Raw genomic sequence first — 19,971 nt, forward strand, 5'->3', positions numbered from 1 at the left:
ATCCAACCTGGTCACTCCCAAAGAAAACCTCATCATCTTCAGCTCTGCAACCTCCAGCTCTGCTTCTTGTCTTTTCTTGAGCGGCACTGTCTCCAGTCCAAACATCATGGCTGGTCTGACCACGGTTGTATACACTTTTCCTTTCACCATAGCTGAAACCCTTCTATCACACACCACACCTGACATTTTTCTCCAGCCACTCCAGCCTGCCTGGACACGCTTCTTCACCTCTTTTCCACACTCTCCATTGCTCTGGACAGTTGACCCCAAGTACTTAAAATCCTCCACCTTCTTTATCTCTTCCCCCTGTAGCATCACTCTTGCACTTGGATCCCTCTCATTCACACACATATATTCCGTCTTGCTGCGACTGATCTTCATTCCTCTCCTTTCCAGGGCATATCTCCACATCTCTAGCTTCTCCGCCACCTGTTCCTTGTTCTCGCTACAGATCACAATGTCATCTGCAAACATAATGGTCCAAGGAGATTCTTGTCTAACATCGTCTGTCAGCCTGTCCATCACCATAGCAAACAAGAAGGGGCTCAGAGCTGACCCCTGGTGGAGTCCCACCTCCAACTTGAATTCCTCAGTCATACCGACAGCGCACCTCACAACTGTCTTACAGTCATGATACATGTCTTGCACCGCTCTGACATACTTTTCCGTCACTCCAGACTTCCTCATGCAATGCCACAGCTCTTCTCTGGGCACCCTGTCATACGCTTTCTCCAGATCTACAAAGACACAATGGAATTCCCTCTGACCTTCTCTGTACTTCTCTATCGGCATTCTTAAAGCAAACACTGCATCTGTCGTACTCTTTTTTTGGCATGAAGCCATACTGCTGCTCACAAATGTTCACTTCTGCTGTTAGTCTTGCTTCAACTACTCTTTCTCAGAGTTTCATTGTATGGCTCATCAACTTAATTCCTCTGTAGTTAGTACAACTCTGCACATCTCCTTTGTTCTTAAAAATAGGCACGAGTACACTTTGTCTCCATTCTTCAGGCATCTGTTCACCATCTAAGATCTTGTTGAATAACCCAGTCAGGAACACCACCGCCACCTCTCCAAGACACTTTCATACCTCGATTGGTAAATCATCAGGCCCGAGTGCCTTTCCCCCCTTCATCCTCTTCAGCGCCCTCCTCACTTCATCCTTGCCAATGCTTGCTACGTCTTGGTCCACAACAGTCACGTCTTCTACTCTTTGTTCCTTCTCATTTTCCTCATTCATCAATTCTTCAAAGTACTCTTTCCATCTTGCCATCACACTACTGGCACCTGTTAATACATTGCATTGCAGTGCATACAATTGCTTACAACAAACAATGACCCGACACCGGATGGTCGTGTCGGGAATCATTTTAAGTGTCACTGTAACGACCAGCACCTGCGAGGCAGCAGGCAGGCTGACAGCGCTACGAGGTGGTCGCCAATCCGAACGTGGCAGTCCGCCAAGGCTCAGGACGACCAGCACCTGTGCAGGTGCACGCAGGGCCGACAGCGCCACCCATTGGTCACCAACCAGATCATGACAGTACCCCCCCTTCAAGGGACTGCTTCCAGAAGTCCCAACAGTCTCCCTCGAGGTCCACTCGCCAGGGAACAATGGTGGAGACGGCAACCGCTGCCTCTCCAGCATACGATGGGCGGCGGCCCGATGGGAACGGGACTCGACTTGACGTGGACGTGGGCGCATGGCTCAACGCAGACATCGAACTGCCGGGCGCGCAGTGGCACCCCGGACGGCCATATGGGACCAGGTCTCGGCCGGACGCCGACGTGGGCGTGAACTGCCCGGAACCGGGGAAACGGAACCAGTCCTGAGCCGCTCCGGGATCCAGCGGTGAGTGGGGTCTCGGACTGACGTTGACGCGGACGTTGCACGGCTCGTCGTGGATGCGACTCAATTCCACATGCACGACGACACCGTGGCTGGACGTGGGCGTGCACTGCCAGACACCCAGTGTCACCGTGGACGGCCACCTGGAAGGAGGTCTCGGCCGCACGTTGACGTGGACGTTACGGCTTGTCGAGTGACACAATTCAAACTCGACGAGGCGTGGGCTAAAGTGGACGTTGCACTGCCAGGCACAGGGTGGAACTGAGACCGGTCCGTTGTACCTGCGGTACAACCGATGGTTGGTCGGTTCATTCTGTCACATTTTGCAAGGTGGTGATGGCAGATGCGGATCCCAAAAAGCAGGCAGGAGGGAGGAACAGGTTGTATTTGAGAACTTGTATTAAAATCAGTCAACAGGAACAAAATCTAAAATATCAAAATCTTTCTAACAGAAAAATACAAAGTATCAAAATAAAGACCAAGAGTAGAAGTCTGCCTAGATTAAACAAACACATGCACAGCATACAATCCATACACAGTGCATACAATTGCATACAAAAATCAATGACCCAACACCGGATGGACGTGCCCGGAGTCCTTTCAAGTGTCACTAATTGTAACGACCAGCACCTCCGAGGCAACAGGCAGGCTGACAGCGCTACCCGGTGGTCGCCAATCCGAACGTGGCAGTTCGCCAAGGCTCGGGACGACCAGCACCTGTGCAGGTGCAGGCGGGGCCGACAGCGCCACCCCTTGGTCGCCAACCAGATCATGACACATTGGACTAATGTGTTGTTTTTCCTTGGTTGTATTTTCTCTCTGTATTTCTCTTTCTCTCTACAGTATTCTCCTATTGTGTGTCAAACTTTGGTTCTCATTTATGACAGAATTCCATTCACATGACGGTGACATAACTTGAATATACGAATATACTGTAGTCTATCACTAACCTACGTTCGCAAAGTAGTCAAGTCAGTGTTACAGTGACCTCAAAACTTCACAAAGCCAAAAATGCTCTATCAAAATGTATTGTTTGCCACCGCAGACTGCGCCGTAACCATGCAGTTATTATCATGCAGACTTTAGTCTGCATTACTTGTCATTGATCAATCAGTAAGGTTAAAGACAATATGAGACTTACTGTAATATGCTGTTTGATTCAATGCAGCGTAAATGAAGCATAAAACCTCCCGCAGTGGCACTTAGTCCCAACACGTGTGCCTTGGTGACTCTCTGTAAATCCATTTATTCTTTGGTTTCACTCGAAGGGTGCAAAGGTTGCCAGAGATTAGACATAATGAGCAGCTTGACTGCCAATGCTGTCAGTCGCCATGACCGAAATGGTCACAGGGCGACTGTCGTGTCCCCTCGCGTGCGTGTTTACGCAAGCGACGCTGTGCTCCAGCGACCTCAGGACTCTGGTCTTCGGGGGCCTGCCAGCTCTGCGGTGGGGCCCCCGCTTGTTTGTTTTTGTATACGCTTCCCTTAAATAAACTGAGGAGAGGAGTGCGAGTGCGCCACATGTTCTGTGTGCAGCTGCAGTGCAAAAGATGCAGAGTACTGTGAATGGGGATTCTATAATGCGAGTGTAAATCCTGTGGTATGGCCCTGCTTAAATCAGTACAACACAGCTGTGAATGACCCCCATCCACCATCACAATCACTTCATTGCATATTCACTCATGCTCACCATCGCATTGCTTGCTTGTCGTTGTTTTGAATGCCTGTCCATCAATTCCTTTTCTTCTTGGTAGCATCCAGAAATATATGGACGTCAACAGAGCAGTTGTTTATATTTAACGCAGATTGCTTCATGTGTTTCTTTTCCCACACACACATTCATTTCCACAGATTTTTTTGGCTTTCAAAACTATTTTATAAAATGCAAGCGATAGTAGATATAAATCTAATTTTGGAAGATTAAACACAAAGCGAGTCACACTGGCCAAATAAACAATGTAACAAATAAACACAGCTAAGGGGTCAAATAATATTCAAATTTGAATGGCTCCAGCTCATAGATGCCTCAGGTATCGTTCCTCGTGAAATAAACTGGTACTAAGTGCAGTTAACTCAATACATACAGTAGACGCGATTGCTTTACCAAACCCACATGAACCTCCTTGTGCACCAAAAGAGCAGCACTGGACATCAACAATCACCCACAAGAATTTAAGTGAGTTATTCTCACAGTATTTAAAATGCTCACATGTTACGTGTCTCTCTAGTGAGGAAGAGTGTTCCTGGAGACTCTGATATATCCATAATGTGTGCATCTTCAAAACTCCTTTGGTGCTTAATCCACTTCCGACAACTAAATGACTGCTCATATTCACTCCGACATGGGAAAATGCATTTGTAATTAAAATTATTTCAGTTTGCCATTGTTTCAGCAGGGACTTGAACTACAGTGTGGCCTCTCCTGATAAAAAATAATTGGTTCTGCAAGAAACTTCTTTTCTAGACAATTTTGTAAGGAGAGATGCGTTTTCCATTTAATTGCCCTAATTCGTTCCAAGCCCCCAAAATTCAGACATTCTTCCTAAAGCTTAAAATCAAATGCATCAAAAATGTAGCAAATTCAAGTGACAATTAGATTGGCTCTAACCGTATTGCGTTCAGGAAACTGAGCTACGAGCAGAAGGCCTTTGTGTATGTTTACCGTTCATATCATGAAATTTCTTTCATACCAATAGGCAATGTTTCCTCTTGAGACATCTAGTAGCTTGAACATTTAGTATGATGAGACGTTAGTAACTAGAGCTATCTTTTCTGGTATGGATCATGCCCATCTCAATTTAGTTGCGAACCCAAACAGCAGCTATCACTGTTTTTATTCATTTTCTTTTTCTTTTTATTAAAATATATTCAAGGCTGTAGTAATGCTGCTTTATGTCATCACAAAGAGGGTATAGGAAGTCCTGAAGAATGAATGACTCTCTGTGTCTTTGTTTTGTCATATTGTCTTTGTGCTGTCATATTATTTGTTATTTAGTTATTTTTTGTTCTTTTGACTTTAGAGAGTGGTTGCCTTTCCAGCAGCTCATGTATTTTGTTTTTCTACTTTCATTCCTTTCATCACTTTGCTGCTGTGAAATGTAAATTTCTCCACTGTGAGAGTAATAAAGGCAAATCCAATCCAATCCAATCCAATCCAATCCAATCCAATCCAATTTCTGTATGATGTTAAGCGTTTCATGCCGAAGTATTACTTGGATTGCATTAGCCTCTCTTCGTCTTGCAGTGGAGACATTTCACATCAGCAAAGTTATGAAAGGAAGAGGAAAGGAAATAAAGAAGTAGAAAAACAAAATACAGGAGCGCCTGGAAAGGCAGCCACTCTCACGGCGCCGTCTTAAATTAAAAAAACAAAAACAAAAACACCTAAATAACAAATAATATAACAACACAAAGACACTGTCATTCATTCTTCAGCACTTTCTGTACCCTCTTTGTGAAATGAAGCAGTTCTCGATGAAAGAGGAGAGGATCAAAGCTTCCTTTTCACCAGTAGATCAGGGACGTCATGATGAAATGTGCACGGCTGCTACAAGCTGAATCTTGAAAGCAAACACAAATCTGTACCATCCATTGATGAAAAGCGACTGTTTCACATGTCCTCCAATTCCAAGCTGCGACAGTTGCACATACATATCGGCGCTCTGCGCTGACGCTCCTTTAGTCTCATCGTGGTCTCCTCAAACCATGCATCCATCCAGCCGCAGACTGCCCAACAGCACTGACGTTTCCGCTGAACAAAGCGGGGTTGTGAAAATGCTGCCCATTACAGGCGCAAAATAGCACAATGGCCCCAGAGCTGTCCAGCGATGACAGTCAAATGGCACAGACATTCCCCCCAAATCAAAAACAGTGGTGGCATATTTGTGCTGCCGAAAAGGCGCAACCGCTCAGCAGTATCCTCCTTGATTGATGTTGGTTGATTGGTGGATTGGCCATTAAAGTTGTTGTTTGCATGCACGGGCTTCCCGTACCTGGCATTTGCCATTAATTGCCGATGTGTGAAAATGTTTGACACACTTCCTCATGTTGGTGATACTAGAAGCCCTCGGTCAAATATATAACAAGGAAAACTTGTGCGTCTGCTTCGTTATTCAACACACCACAGATGTCGTGGCCAAAAATGCTGAAAAATAATCCGTATCCATTCTACATGACGCATAACAACTTAAAGTGACAACAGAAAACACAAACACAACTTAAAAACCACAAAAAAGCAAGGCTCGTGTGATCACTTGCTGACGGCTGCCTACTCGGGCGCCATCTAGGACTTCGTATGAGAATGACATTTCCCTGTATTTGTTCTTAGTCCGGGGAGTTCCACAACAACTTTGGTGCAATTTGTCTGCCTTACATTCACCAACCCGCTCTTCCATCTGTCGTGATGTAAATAAGAAGCCGCGACAATTCCTAGTGCACGAGATTAATAAAACTAGTTTCGCAATAGACTGTTTGTTTTAATAGGCAAGTAAGAGTGCCGACAGTGTATGTAGTTCACAAATTGCATTGTCATCAAATGGTGAGTATCGTTTTGCTTTTTTGAATGTTGGTGTGCCGATGACCATTTTGTGTTTGGGAGCCTTTTACTGAGCATCTTCATCTTTATTAATTTCATAGAGTTGCTTGTTCTGTAGCCACAAAGGGACACAAGCCAGTGTCTTATTGTGCCGGTCCCAAGCCCGGATAAATACAGAGGTTTGTGTCAGGAAGGGCATCCGACGTAAAAGCTTGGCCAAAACAAATATGTGAATCAAACCTCTGAAGATGGAGGACACTGATTCGCTGTGGCGACCCCTTGAAGGGAAAAGCTGAAAGGAAAAGAAGAAAAAGAATTGTGTTGCAAATAATCTGTCAAACAAGTACTGGGCAATAAGGGGTGCACGTCCAGGAAAAAAAAACAATCCAAGCAATTCCGCTGATGCAGGATAGTTACTCTTTTATTTCTATGATAAACTTTGATATTTAGCCTCCAGTGATTCATGTTGTCTGAGCGAACTTCGGAAGGGAATTTGGAATTGTAAAAAGCATCAAAGACCATAAGAACCTCATGAGGTGTTTCTGGTATGGAAGCGTACCTCACTGATTGGTACCTCACCAGTTTTCTTCAGCCAAAACCAGTATTGACAGCTTGCATTCTTGTTCATTTGCTTATTTTTGTGTGTTTTAGTCTGACAGGTAATGAACCGCTGTCCATCCTGCCACTGAACTCCCTACCAGAAGAGAGCGTGGGCCGGGCCCACTACAAGCTGTGCGACCGGCTCAAACTGGAAAAGAAGCAACGCAGGATGTGCAGACGTGACCCAGGCGTGGCCGAGACCTTGCGAGAGGCCATCACCATGAGCGCCCTGGAATGCCAGTATCAGTTCCGATTTGAGAGGTGGAATTGCACCTTAGAAGGGCGTCACAGAGCCAATATGCTAAAGAGAGGTATGGGATAGGTTCTTTCAAGCCATCAGCTTTTTTGTTTTTTGTTTTTTGTTTTTGTTTTTATTTATACAGTCATGTTTGTACTAATGAGGGCCCAGGTGACTTTTGGATGGGAGGCAGGGTACAATCCAGACACGTCATCAACCAATCAGAAGGAACACTGAGACAGACGCTGACATTTCGACGTTTGCACAAAGCAAAATCTTCAATGTACCTAATATACATGCTTTTCAACTCTAGTTGGAAGCCGTACCACAGAGAGACACACATGCAAGCATAGAGAGGACATGCAAACTCTATAAAGAAGGTGGGGTTGGAGCCAAGATTCAAACTTAGAACCACTGAACTGTTAAGCAGATCTGTGAACCACTCAGAGGCTCACTATGTTGTCCGGTGTAGATTTCAATTTGGCTGAATTTAAGTGTGTTTGATTTGAAATTTTACACAATAACCAACTTAGTAATGTACACTCTCAATTGTAGAGAAATCGTCAAAGGACTGAGTAACAGAAATTTTTGACAATATTTCTTTCCAAATTGCACCTTATTTAGATGTGAAAATTTAGGTCAAATAGAGTGACATTGTAGTTTATACATGCCATACGCTTGTGCATCAAACCTACCTCCGTCAAAAGGCCTAACTTACTTGTCCTATGAGCTTTAAAAACCGGTAGTCTCGCAGTATTTTTTTTTTTTTTTCAATTTTATGGTCGAGATCATTTGATTGTAGTTCTACCCAAAACAAAAGCACCTACTAAGTCGGGAATAATATCTCATTAAATTAAACCATGTTTCCTGAGTTAAATTAAGGCAAGGCAAATTTTAATTCAAACTTTTTTTCAAAGACTCAGTTGTTATTTTCTTCAGTTGATTTTGAACATTTTCAATGTTAGTCGTTGAATCGTGTGACTATTATGGGCATTTTTTTTTGTTGTTTACAGAAAGAAATTGGGGGTTCGTACTCAAACAATTTTCTTTCCCAAGGATTCAAGGAGACCGCTTTCCTGTATGCCATTTCATCGGCGGGTTTGACACACGCCATGGCCAAAGCGTGCAGCGCAGGTCGCATGGAGCGCTGCACGTGTGATGAGGCGCCCGACCTGGAGAATCGCAAAGCGTGGCAGTGGGGAGGCTGCGGCGACAACCTGAAATACGCCAACAAGTTTGTCAAGGATTTCCTGGGCAAGCGCTCCAACAAGGACCTACGTGCACACGTGGATATGCACAACACCAATGTGGGCCTCAAGGTAAGTGTTTGCAGTCACATTTGATGACTGAATTAGGTTATGGAGTGCAAACTACTCAGGCAAAATATCCCAATCCTGTCATCGTTTGGACCCATCTCGATCTAAATTGTTTTGTTTGAGCATACTAAATGTAGGCACACCTCGAAAAGGGTGAACAGTTTTCCAACAGCTTTCCACAAACACACACACGCACACGCACACACACACACACACACACACACACACACACACACACACACACGCACACGCACGCGCACACACATACATACATATATATATATATATATATATATATATATATATATATATATATATATATATATATATATATATATATATATACAGTAAAGTCTCGTTATATCTCGGGAGTCCGAAAAAATATCGATATAACCTGGACTATCGATATATCCGACCCTGCGCGCATGTAATTTTCTCCTTGCGTTCATAGAAATATCGTAATAAGCGTTACTATCGATATAACGAGACTTTATATATATATATATATATATATATATATATATATATATATATATATATATATATATATATATATATATATATATATATATATATATATATATATATATACAGTATAAGTCTCGTTATATCTCGGGAGTCCGAAAAAATATCGATATAACCTGGACTATCGATATATCCGACCCTGCGCGCATGTAATTTTCTCCTTGCGTTCATAGAAATATCGTAATAAGCGTTACTATCGATATAACGAGACTTTATATATATATACACACACGGGAGAGGCCACGCCATGTATCTATGGCCTGCCAAAAATACATAAAGAAGGGTTCACCCTCAGACCCATTGTTTGTAGCATTGACTCCTCCACATACAATGTAGCCAAATATTTAAAAACTATTTTAGCTCCGTTGGTTGGTAACACAGAATATCACGTAGAGAACACCACAGGGTTTGTAGAGAGGATCAAAGACCTCATATTGGAACCTGAGGAAACTTTGGCATCATACGATGTGACTTCTCTCTTTACATCTGTCCCAACCCCAGCAGCAGTCTCAGTGGTGAGGATGAGGCTGCTTGCGGATGTCTCTCTGCATGAAAGAACCAAACTTAAACCGGATCACATCTGCCAATTATTAGAAATCTGCCTTAATACTACATATTTTCAATTTCGGAAAAAAATTTAGAAAACAAATTCATGGTTGTGCTATGGGCCCACCAGTTTCACCCATAGTGGCTAATCTTTACATGGAAGAGATGGAGAAACAGGCCCTCACATCCTTCCCAGGGACAAAACCTATACACTGGTTTAGATATGTGGACGATACTTTTGTCATAATTAAGAAACAAGAAATTCAATCCTTCACAGATCATCTCAACTCTGTAGACTTCAACATTAAATTTACTTGTGAGGACATTCAAGAGAACCAACTAGCCTTCTTGGATTGTAAAGTAATTATAAAAGAGGACAGAGCGCTAAAAACAGAAGTCTTTAGGAAGGCTACGCACACTGACCAATACTTACTGTTTGACTCTAACCACCCTTTACAACACAAATTAGGAGTTATCAGAACCCTCCAGCATAGGGCTAAACTAATACCAACTAGCACTGAAGGTAGAGAAAAGGAGTCAAAACATATCAGGAGAGCACTCACTAACTGTGGGGACCCTCAGTGGTCATTCAACAAATGTCCGAAAGAAAGAATACGGAATGAAACCAATAAATCTCAAGATACAAAAAGGAGAGGAGTAGCAGTACCTTACATTGCAGGAGTTTCTGAAAAATTACAAAGAGTCCTTTGGCAACATAAAATTCCCACTTATTTCAAACCGATAAACACGTTAAGGCAAAAATTAGTGTATCCAAAAGATAGGCTACCAAATGAAAAACAAAGTAATGTAGTTTATTCCATACATTGCAAGAATGAAAATTGTAAAGAGCAGTACATTGGGGAGACTCAACAAATTCTCAAAAAATACTTTATCAACATCGCAGGGATAATATAAAAGGACCTCAATCGGCAGTACATTTGCACCTAAAAGCTAGCAACCATTCATTTGACGACAATGAGGTTAAAATCTTAGCGAAAGAACATAGATGGTTTGAAAGGGGGGTAAAAGAAGCGATTCTTATAAAACAACAAAATCCTTCATTAAACCGGTCTGGTGGGGTGAGGTTCAATTTGGATCGTTCATACAATAGCCTGCTTAGGCAAAACAGGTTAGGCAACTTTCGCAATGCTGATGAGGGTCGTTATGCTGATGAGGTGATACCGGTGGGAGTGGGGGTAATAGGCCAGTCGTTAGTCAGGAATGTAGGAACAATCAGTGGGGCCACAGGGAGGGGTCCTCTGCCCCCCCAACCTGAGAGTAGGGACCTATCATAGCTGTGTCCGGCGCCAGCATGTCTGGACATTAGGGATATATAAATAGGGCCGATACGACCAGTCAGACTTTAGTTCGCTGACAAAGCCTCTTGGATAGGAGGCGAAACGTCCGAAACCTTCATATTTGAACAGATGACGGCTGAAGAAACATTCTCATCGATGGACCACTCCTGTACGACTGAGAGCTTACACAGACGTATATATATATATATATATATATATATATATATATATATATATATATATATATATATATATATATATATATATATATATATATAAAGCATATTTAAAAATATTATAAGATTATTATAAGATTATAAAGATTATAAATATTTATATATATTTATATACAGTAAAGTCTCGTTATATCGATATCGGATATATCGATAGTCCCGGTTATATCGATATTTTTTCGGACTCCCTTGAATATCGATATAACGAGACTTTACTGTATATTGTGGTCATAGACAAAGGGCAAAGGAAAGCCGTTGTCGTGGATGTCGCGGTCCCGAGTGATGGAAACATTAGAAAGAAGGGACATGAGAAATCGAGAAATACCAAGGTCTCAGAGAGGAGCTGGAGAGAGCCTGGAAGGTAAAGGTGACAGTTGTGCCTGTGGTGGTCGGAGCACTCGGGCAGTGACTCCCAAACTGGAGTGGTTGCAACAGATCCCGGGAACAACATCGGATATCTCGGCCCAGAAATGCGCACAGATACTGCGCAGAAACCTCAAGCTTCCTGGCCTTTGGTAGAGGACCCGAGCTAAAAGACAGACACCACCCATGGGGGTGAGACGAGGAGTTTCTTTATATATATATATATATATATATATATATATATATATATATATATATATATATATATATATATATATATATATATATATATATATATATATATATATATATATATCAGTGACGTGCGGTGAGGTTCATGGCTGGTGAGGCACTGACATCATCATAGTCAGATTTACAAACATGACCTCTACAGAGTAGCGTATTCACCATTTGATTGGCAACAGTTAACGTGTTTTGTTTAAAATGTCATGTCAGCATTCTTTATATATACAAACAGTAGCATCGAAAAAAATAATTAAAAAAAACGTTTTTATCGTGTTACCTTTAGTCCATGCGCCGCTCCTTCTGAAGAAAGCCATCGATAACTTCTTTGTAGAAGCCTTCCTTATCTTTCTTCAGTTTAAAAAGTCTCTCTGTCTCAATGGAGATCACTGCTAGTGAAGAAAGTCGTCCTTGACCAGTCCTGTTGCAACTGTATGTTTCAGTCTTTTCAGTGCTGAGAATGACAATCTTCTACAGCAACAAATGGGGCTGCACCGATCTCCTTTTTAATGTCATTTCTAATGACATCACCAACTGCTTCAATTAAATCGTTCTATATTCTGTTTGACAGGCCAGAAAACACAGTTTGATGTCCCAAAATGACTCGCTAGCCTGTCATCTTTCTCAGCGAAAGCATGTAATAGTTCAACATAGTTGCCTTTACTTTCATCATTTCCACGAAATGCCAGCTGTTCTTTGGCAAGGAAGCAAGTGGCATTGATGAGATCTTTTAAAATATCCCGGTTCTCCTTTACCTTAGCATTGTGGATGCTGATGTTGAGTCTTCGCTGTTCATCCAAAGCCAAGTCGATCGTGGACAGCCCGAAAGTTTTTAGCGCGATTTGACTTTGGATGTGCGCGGTGGACCGCTCAAGTTTGATGAGGCTCCGTTGTAAATTTTTTTGGTCACAATATCCCATTTGAGTCCAGACATTGTCATAAGTTGAGAACAGAAGGCAGGAAAAGCAGAAAAGGCGGTTTCTTGCTGGACATCCACACAGCCAGCCTTTTCGTGTGTACCAGTCCGCCTGAAAAGAGCGAGTATTGTGTCCCGTTGTCTGAAGCAAACCTTTTAGCTCCGGTGTTGGTATTCCTTTAATTATTATCTGCTGCTTCAATTGAAAGTCCAGTTTAGAAAATTCTTTCAATTTAGATATGTAATCCTCCATTCTGAAAATGAGGCCAAGCAACACGAAAAAATGATGGCAGGGTTGCACTTTACTTGCTAACTGTTTACTGTAGCTTTCTGTCTCTAATTCTATTATTCTGCAGCCGTGGAGTCGCAAGTATCTCTGGAATCACAAGCGCCCCCTGTCATGAGGCGGGAGAACTGTGTGCCTCACCTACGCACAGTTTTGACAAAAATAAAATAAAATAAACACTGTAGTACAGTGTTTATAATGTACAGTGACTGTACATTATATACACCAGCTAAACTGTAGAAATTTAGTTCATATACTAAACGTGTTTGAACGCTTTAATAGCGATATGCAGAGGGACAGCGGCAATGTGGTGTCACTGCAGAGCAAGCCAGCAGAGTTAGCATAGTCATTGCACAATCCATGGTGAGGCTCAGCCGGCTGCTGCCTCACCGCTCGTCTCTACTTAGTATTTGAACAGTAAATGTGAAGATTCAGCGATTTTGAAGAAAATCCAAAAACGGTGAAGTTCAATGGACAAGAACTTTAAATTACAAATCACTAAATACATATAACAGTTTAATTTATTTTTTCATTTGATATTTCCGTGACAGGTTTCCATGATGACAGGATGACATGATGCCTCACCTGCCTCCCCTGACTGCACGTCACTGATGTCACTGCGTGCATAGAAATAGTATCGATATAACCGGGACTATCGATATATCCGATATCGATATAACGAGACTTTACTGTATATATAGACAGTTAAAGACAGTTAAAACATTATATATATACAGTTAATATATATATATATATATATATATATATATATATATATATATATATATATATATATATATATATATATATATATATATATATATATATATATATATATATATATATATATATATATATATCGGATTGGATTGGATATGCCTTTATTAGTCTCACAGTGGAGAAATTTACATTTCACAGCAGCAAAGTGATGAAAGGAATGAAAGTAGTATAAATATATAAATATAAATATATATATATATATATATATATATATATATATATAAGCATATATACAAGAATGTTTTTGAAGCAAACTAAGCGAAACCATCAGCTGAACTCTGATTCAAAACAGATCGTAATGTGTTCACCCTTTCGAAGGCCTCATTTGTCTGTGTTTTTTCTTATCAGATGTACCGTGTACAAATACGCAGCTGAGATGAAAAAAAGTTGTCAGTTTGGGTTGTAAAATACAAGGACAGTTGGACTCATTGGAGCCAAAGCAAACTAAGGGAATGAAACGTTTTACTTTCTGCAAATGAGCATGAAAAAAGCTAGACTGTGCCGCCACACAGGTGGGCCAGACATCCTATTTAAGGACTTCCTTTGTAGCTCGCCTCCCCAAATGTTATCCCAGGGGGAGATTCTATATACGATTAAACATTCACTCTTTTTTTGCCAAGTTTGAGGATCTATTTGCAAGAGGACATCATGGAATGTGCTCTCCCCCCTCCCAAAAAAAGCTGACCAATCGCATTTTCTCGACCTGTTGCCGTGATAAATGTGCGCTTCCTGATCTCTTTTGCAGTCACAGAGGAGAAATTGAGGTGCTATCCAAAATCCCCTAGTCTGAGGCAATGTGTTATTGTCGTTGATTCGCGGACACTGATTTCTTTTGACGGCTTGAGGTCTGGCTTTTTTTTTGGGCTGGGGTGCGAGGATGGGAAGGCTACACTTTTTTTCTTGTTGTTTAACTTGTGACCATTTTACTTTGATAGAAGAGAACATTTTTGTCATGGTGATGGAATGATCACAACGTGAAAGTTCAGCTTGTACCTCGGCTTTAATAGTGTTTGTCATCATAATAATGGGCAGTGAATTTGATTAAAATACCACGCGTTTGAACTCAGAGACCCAAAAAGATGCACTTCATTTTCCTCAACCACACCTGTTGACCCACTCATGACAACTCTTTTTCTTTTTTTTTCGTGCTTATCCTTTTCAGTAATCTGGAACCAATCGCATTCGAGTCAAAGGAGAGATGGCCAGGGTGGTGCATTTAAATCAAATCCAACAGATCAAAATACCCCGACAATGTGTTTTTACAACCCTTATTTCTTGTTCCGCTCTCATCAGCTTTTTTTAAGGGTCAGTCCCGTCTGATGCCAGTCAGTCGCGATACCCGTCACCATATATTTTTGGGCCGAATGGCGAGCATGACTTTCATTACTGTGATGACCACAGGTTGAGCCCAGAATTGTGGGCAACAACCAAGTGTCCGTGAAGACAGTTAAAACATTCACACTCTCGGGGGAACCACATCGGAAAAAATGATTGTGATAAAGCACAGATATCTACAATTCAATGATTTCTGTGGCAGCCAGATAAATTGCGCAGGATGTAACTGCACTATTTCTGATGCACAGGTCATCAAGGCTGGTGTGGAGACGACATGCAAATGCCACGGCGTCTCTGGGTCCTGCACCATCCGGACCTGTTGGAGGCAGCTAAAGCCCTTCCATGAGGTCGGCAAACAGCTCAAGCAGCGCTACGAGACCTCAGTTAAAGTGGGGAGCTCTACCAACGAGGCCACGGGGGAGGGTGACATCTCCCCCTCAGGCCGAAGCCAACCGCAGCTGCAGCAGCAGCCGCCTCCGCTCCTGCAGCTTAACGAGCAGATCCCCCGCACCATGAACCTGCTGCACATCGAGGACTCGCCAAGCTTTTGCAGGCCCAGCAAGTACTCGTCGGGCACGGCCGCCCGCAAGTGCTACAAGGACAAGAACTGTGACGCAATCTGCTGCGGGCGGGGCCACAACACGCAGAGCCGGGAGGTGACGCGCCCTTGCCAGTGCCAAGTACGCTGGTGCTGCTATGTGGAATGCAAGCAGTGCACGCAGAGGGAGGAGGTATACACCTGTAAGGGGTGAACCCCATCACAGGAGTGATGACACTGATAAGCACTTTGAGGGATTTTATTTTTTTATTTTTCATTCAAAGACATCATTTCTCTCAGACAACTGGGTGAACATCTCAAGCCTTGATCAGACCCTTCTTATTCAACAAGCTGTTTCACGTGCAAGCATAGTCAAGAGACTGGAGGAAGGAGTAAGACGACGACGCATGTGTGTTTGTATCTGGTGACGGGGATGCATCAATGACTTCCAACAAAAGAAAACAGACAGGGTGTAAGAATTTTACTCTACACGCACATATCTACACGCGCACACATCGTGTGTTTGCATACGCATGTATATAACTTTATAAAAGGGTTTATTATACAAGCCACTAATCTAAGTTTATGGTAAAAGAAACCACTAATTGCACAGACGCTTTGCTGTTTGTGCGAACGTTCCCGCCTTTTGGAAACCTTAAGTATGAACGTTTCCTTCATGTAGTGGGGAAAACAAATCCAAACTTTTTTTTAATGTAAAAGATCAATTGCAGCTGTCAGCTGCAATCTAAACATAACTGGACACTTTCTTAGAAACACCTGTGCGACAACGAAAGACACAATTAAGGAACTGTATCCACAATTGTGGCTTTTCAAAGATAATGACTCACAATAATAACCATCATGGCGGTTGCGTCATGCTTTAATCCTTGAGGTGAATTTTTATCAATGTGAGAAAAGGCCTGAATATCAGACGTTTTTAAGTTATTTTCCTGAGTGATGACCCTAATGTGTGGTTTGTATGAAGAGTCATTTTTCCTCCCTTGATCTGCGGGCAAATGCCCAGTTACAGGACATGTCAATAAGATTTTTATGATGATTCTGAATTTGTTGTGTGTTAATGTATACACACAGGAAACGCCGCTTTACTTTATTACACAACATGACATTAAAAACGAGGGTCTGACGCAGTGACGTTCTACAGCACCAACTGCAGTCATAAATAATGTTAAATAAATCCATAATTTATGGTTAGGCTAAATGTTTTGGATAATTCTACGTGAGAAGAGTTTGGGGAAAACATTCTATTTCCATTTCCCTGGGTGGGATTGGCACAAGTGTACCCAGTATTGTGACTGACGGGCAGATGCAAAAGAGGAATACAAATATAGTACGTCCCTCTGCCTTCATCCAAACAACGTTCAGGGAATAAATCAGACCACTTGGATTGTTTGTGGAACAATCGACCATGACGACAGTGGCCTTACTAGAGAACTGGATGGACATAAACAGCATACTAATATTGTTGAGCCTTATTCCTCATTATCATAATCAGCCCATTTATCTGATCCTCGTATGAAAGACAGTAAAGATAAAGGCTTCTGTATCATCTGCAATTAGGTTCTGATAATCATTTATAAAACATACAGTATATCGGACCTTGTGTTTGACTTGTTTGTGACTACTGAGTGAGGGGGTGAAGGGGTAGGGGAGCCAGCTTTGTATGATAGTACTATTTTAAATCTATATTTATGGATGCAATATATTTGTTTCTTTTCCTGTGGTTAAAAGGCACATGTTCAAGTTTTTGCAAGAAATGAGCTTCAGTGGTACCCCCACAGTTTTCTCCCCAAAAAAAAAAAAAAAAAACATGAAGTCATGTAAAGATTATCAATGGTCATACAGTTAACAGGTTGAATACTAAAATGTTAGAATCAGAAAAACATCAGTAAACACTCCCCCCACAAACAAGAGAATACAGTGAAGCATTCCCTAATCCTTGACAAATGCCACATGGGCAACATTAAATAAATAAAAAATAGAAAAATACATGTGACAAACTCCGCTTTTTCATCAAATAAGCATCAAGCATAAGTAACGAACATAGTAATCCACAACTTTAGTCACTGTTCCTTGTCCAATAGAATACATTTAAAATGTAACCTTAACATCTCATCTTTTGTGAAAACCTTGTGGCAGCTAGCCATGATGGCTAGCATGAGAAGCTAACAAAGTAATCTGAAACCATATAGTACACAATGCTGCGTCTTGTCTGACAGTGCAAATAGATGCACATCACCACTTACATGAGATCTCACTGCAGCAAAATTCCAATATAATAATTTCTTCTTCTACCTACATAAGACATCATTTTTTTTTCAATTCCATTTTTTTCAAATCCTAGTTGATTTTTCAAAAGTGGATATAAATCAGAGAAGTATGCAATGCACAGTATGAACACTCATCAACACATTTCCAGCCTAGACACCAACGGCACAATATTTCCCTTGCATTCGCGGCTTTGAGAGACTGCTTTGGAGAGTACTGACACTGTCCGTGAATCTGCAAGGATGTTTTGAGCAACAGTTGTTTATTAACACTTGAAAATTGCAAACAAGCGTAAAACAGATATTCTTGGAGATAGTTGTAAATCAGTCATGCAGACGCTACAGCATGTGCAGCATTGACACGCATTCAATGAGAAGTCTAGGAGTGTTCCTTGATATCCCCTAAATATTTTCACCTCCTGTCCTGTTACTCTAGTGATAGCACATGAGAAAATGAGCCTGTACACGCAGGACCAAACCAAAACCAAGAAACGCATTAGTAGATTAATTGAAGTTCATGATACTGAATACTTTAAATCATTTTTTTTTTTAAACAAAATGTAAGCCTTGTGTGCTGCGGCGGTGAATTATTGTAGATGTCAGTCCTGCACAGCAGACAAAAACATAATGTCAAAAAATACCAACCGAGATGCCGAGAACCGAGAGATAATCATGGTGAAACCAGAGTGCTAGCCCAGACAAAAGTACATGAAAGTACATACTTATTGTCATAGAATAAAACAATAGAGTAAACATGCATTTAAATGTATCACACGTGAGCCAAATAAAAGTTGTGTTTTCACAAGAAGTTTGACAATACAGGCTGTAGTCCTACAAGAAGAAGTCCTAGCTTGGAAACACAACGGAAAATCGAAACTTACCAAAATTCACCCTAAGTACTCGAGGCTGAGGCATTTTAGATGCACAAACTCTAAATTAAAGTCCTTTGTTTACCCCCAAATTGTTGAGAATCGCTGGAGAGCCCTCACTCACGACAAAAATGTGAAGTGCAAACCGAAAAATATACTTTGACGCATGATGCAATGCGGTCTGGCATGGCATTGATTGTGTGAACTTCATAGGTTTCATCCAAATGTTGGTTTGAGGAATTGGAGTGTCAGGGTACCATTGTATTGATTCTAATCATAGATACTGAACCATCACGCCCTGGTCGAGAATTTGAAGCATTTCGATAAGAAAATAAACATACCATAATAACCATGCAGCGCAAACGCCTCCTAGCCTACTTGCCACACACATTCGGTATGTGCTCAGGAGAAAACACCAACTTGTCTTGGTAGGTGAACCAGTTAAAGAATACCAAATGCCCACTGAGTGCATTCTTTTGGCTTTGCTTAAAGAATGCATACCAGGAGAATGATGCAGCAAAATGCTGATCACCATCATACCACATTCTCAAAATCCAAAACTCTTCACTGTTTAGTTAGCAGAAGACCATGTACAAAAAAAATCTATTTTGTTAAAAACATAAATAAATAAATTATTTTTAAATGCATATGAGCATGTGTTTAGTGTAAATATGACTACACTGATTTTGGATCCTGTATTTTGTATTTCTTTTTTTGTTTTTGGGTTGGTTTTCAAAAAGCATGTATCCATATGCAAACTTCTGTTTTTCAAAGCACTAACAAAAACCTAACAAATGTGTATTCATGTTCACCACCGCCACATGGATTGGATGTTTTTGTATAATCTACTATTTTCGTGAAAAGTCTTGATATAAAACGCTGTCATTTTTACGAGTACTTTTTTTGTGAGGGTTTGTGCAGTCCGTCTACAAACACGCACCCCGATACCAGCACATCAACAGTCATGTCTTATGGGAACCCTAAATTATTGTCCTCTACCTCATGTGTATAGCTCATAGACATAAGCAGATCACAAATGACTGGTAAGAATGTATTTAAGTTATTTAACATCTTTGTATAACAAAGGCAAGACAAAAAATCTGAAATAAAAAATGAGATTTTAAATTACATCCGCATTTTCCTGGCGAGTCATTTGTCCTTGATTGAAATGTGATAAAATAAAGGTAAACAGAAGTATTTACACTTGTCCTTATACA

At 41.3% G+C, this 19,971-nt stretch overlaps 1 protein-coding gene across 1 annotated transcript in view; it reads left to right on the forward strand.

The window, feature by feature from the left end:
• The window catches only part of wnt9a (wingless-type MMTV integration site family, member 9A), a 36,847-nt gene extending 16,913 nt beyond the window's left edge, over positions 1 to 19,934 (forward strand). The window contains exons 2-4 of the mRNA XM_089008941.1: positions 7,035 to 7,294; positions 8,278 to 8,540; positions 15,311 to 19,934. Of these exons, the coding sequence (XP_088865067.1) occupies positions 7,035 to 7,294; positions 8,278 to 8,540; positions 15,311 to 15,814 (1,027 nt within the window). The 3' untranslated portion in view covers positions 15,815 to 19,934. The remainder of the gene's footprint in view (positions 1 to 7,034; positions 7,295 to 8,277; positions 8,541 to 15,310) is intronic.
• Positions 19,935 to 19,971: the final 37 nt, after the last annotated feature.

This window comes from Hippocampus bargibanti, linkage group LG11 (genome assembly GCF_051943395.1).
Source record: "Hippocampus bargibanti isolate YZ-2025 linkage group LG11, ASM5194339v1, whole genome shotgun sequence".
NCBI lineage: Eukaryota > Metazoa > Chordata > Actinopteri > Syngnathiformes > Syngnathidae > Hippocampus > Hippocampus bargibanti.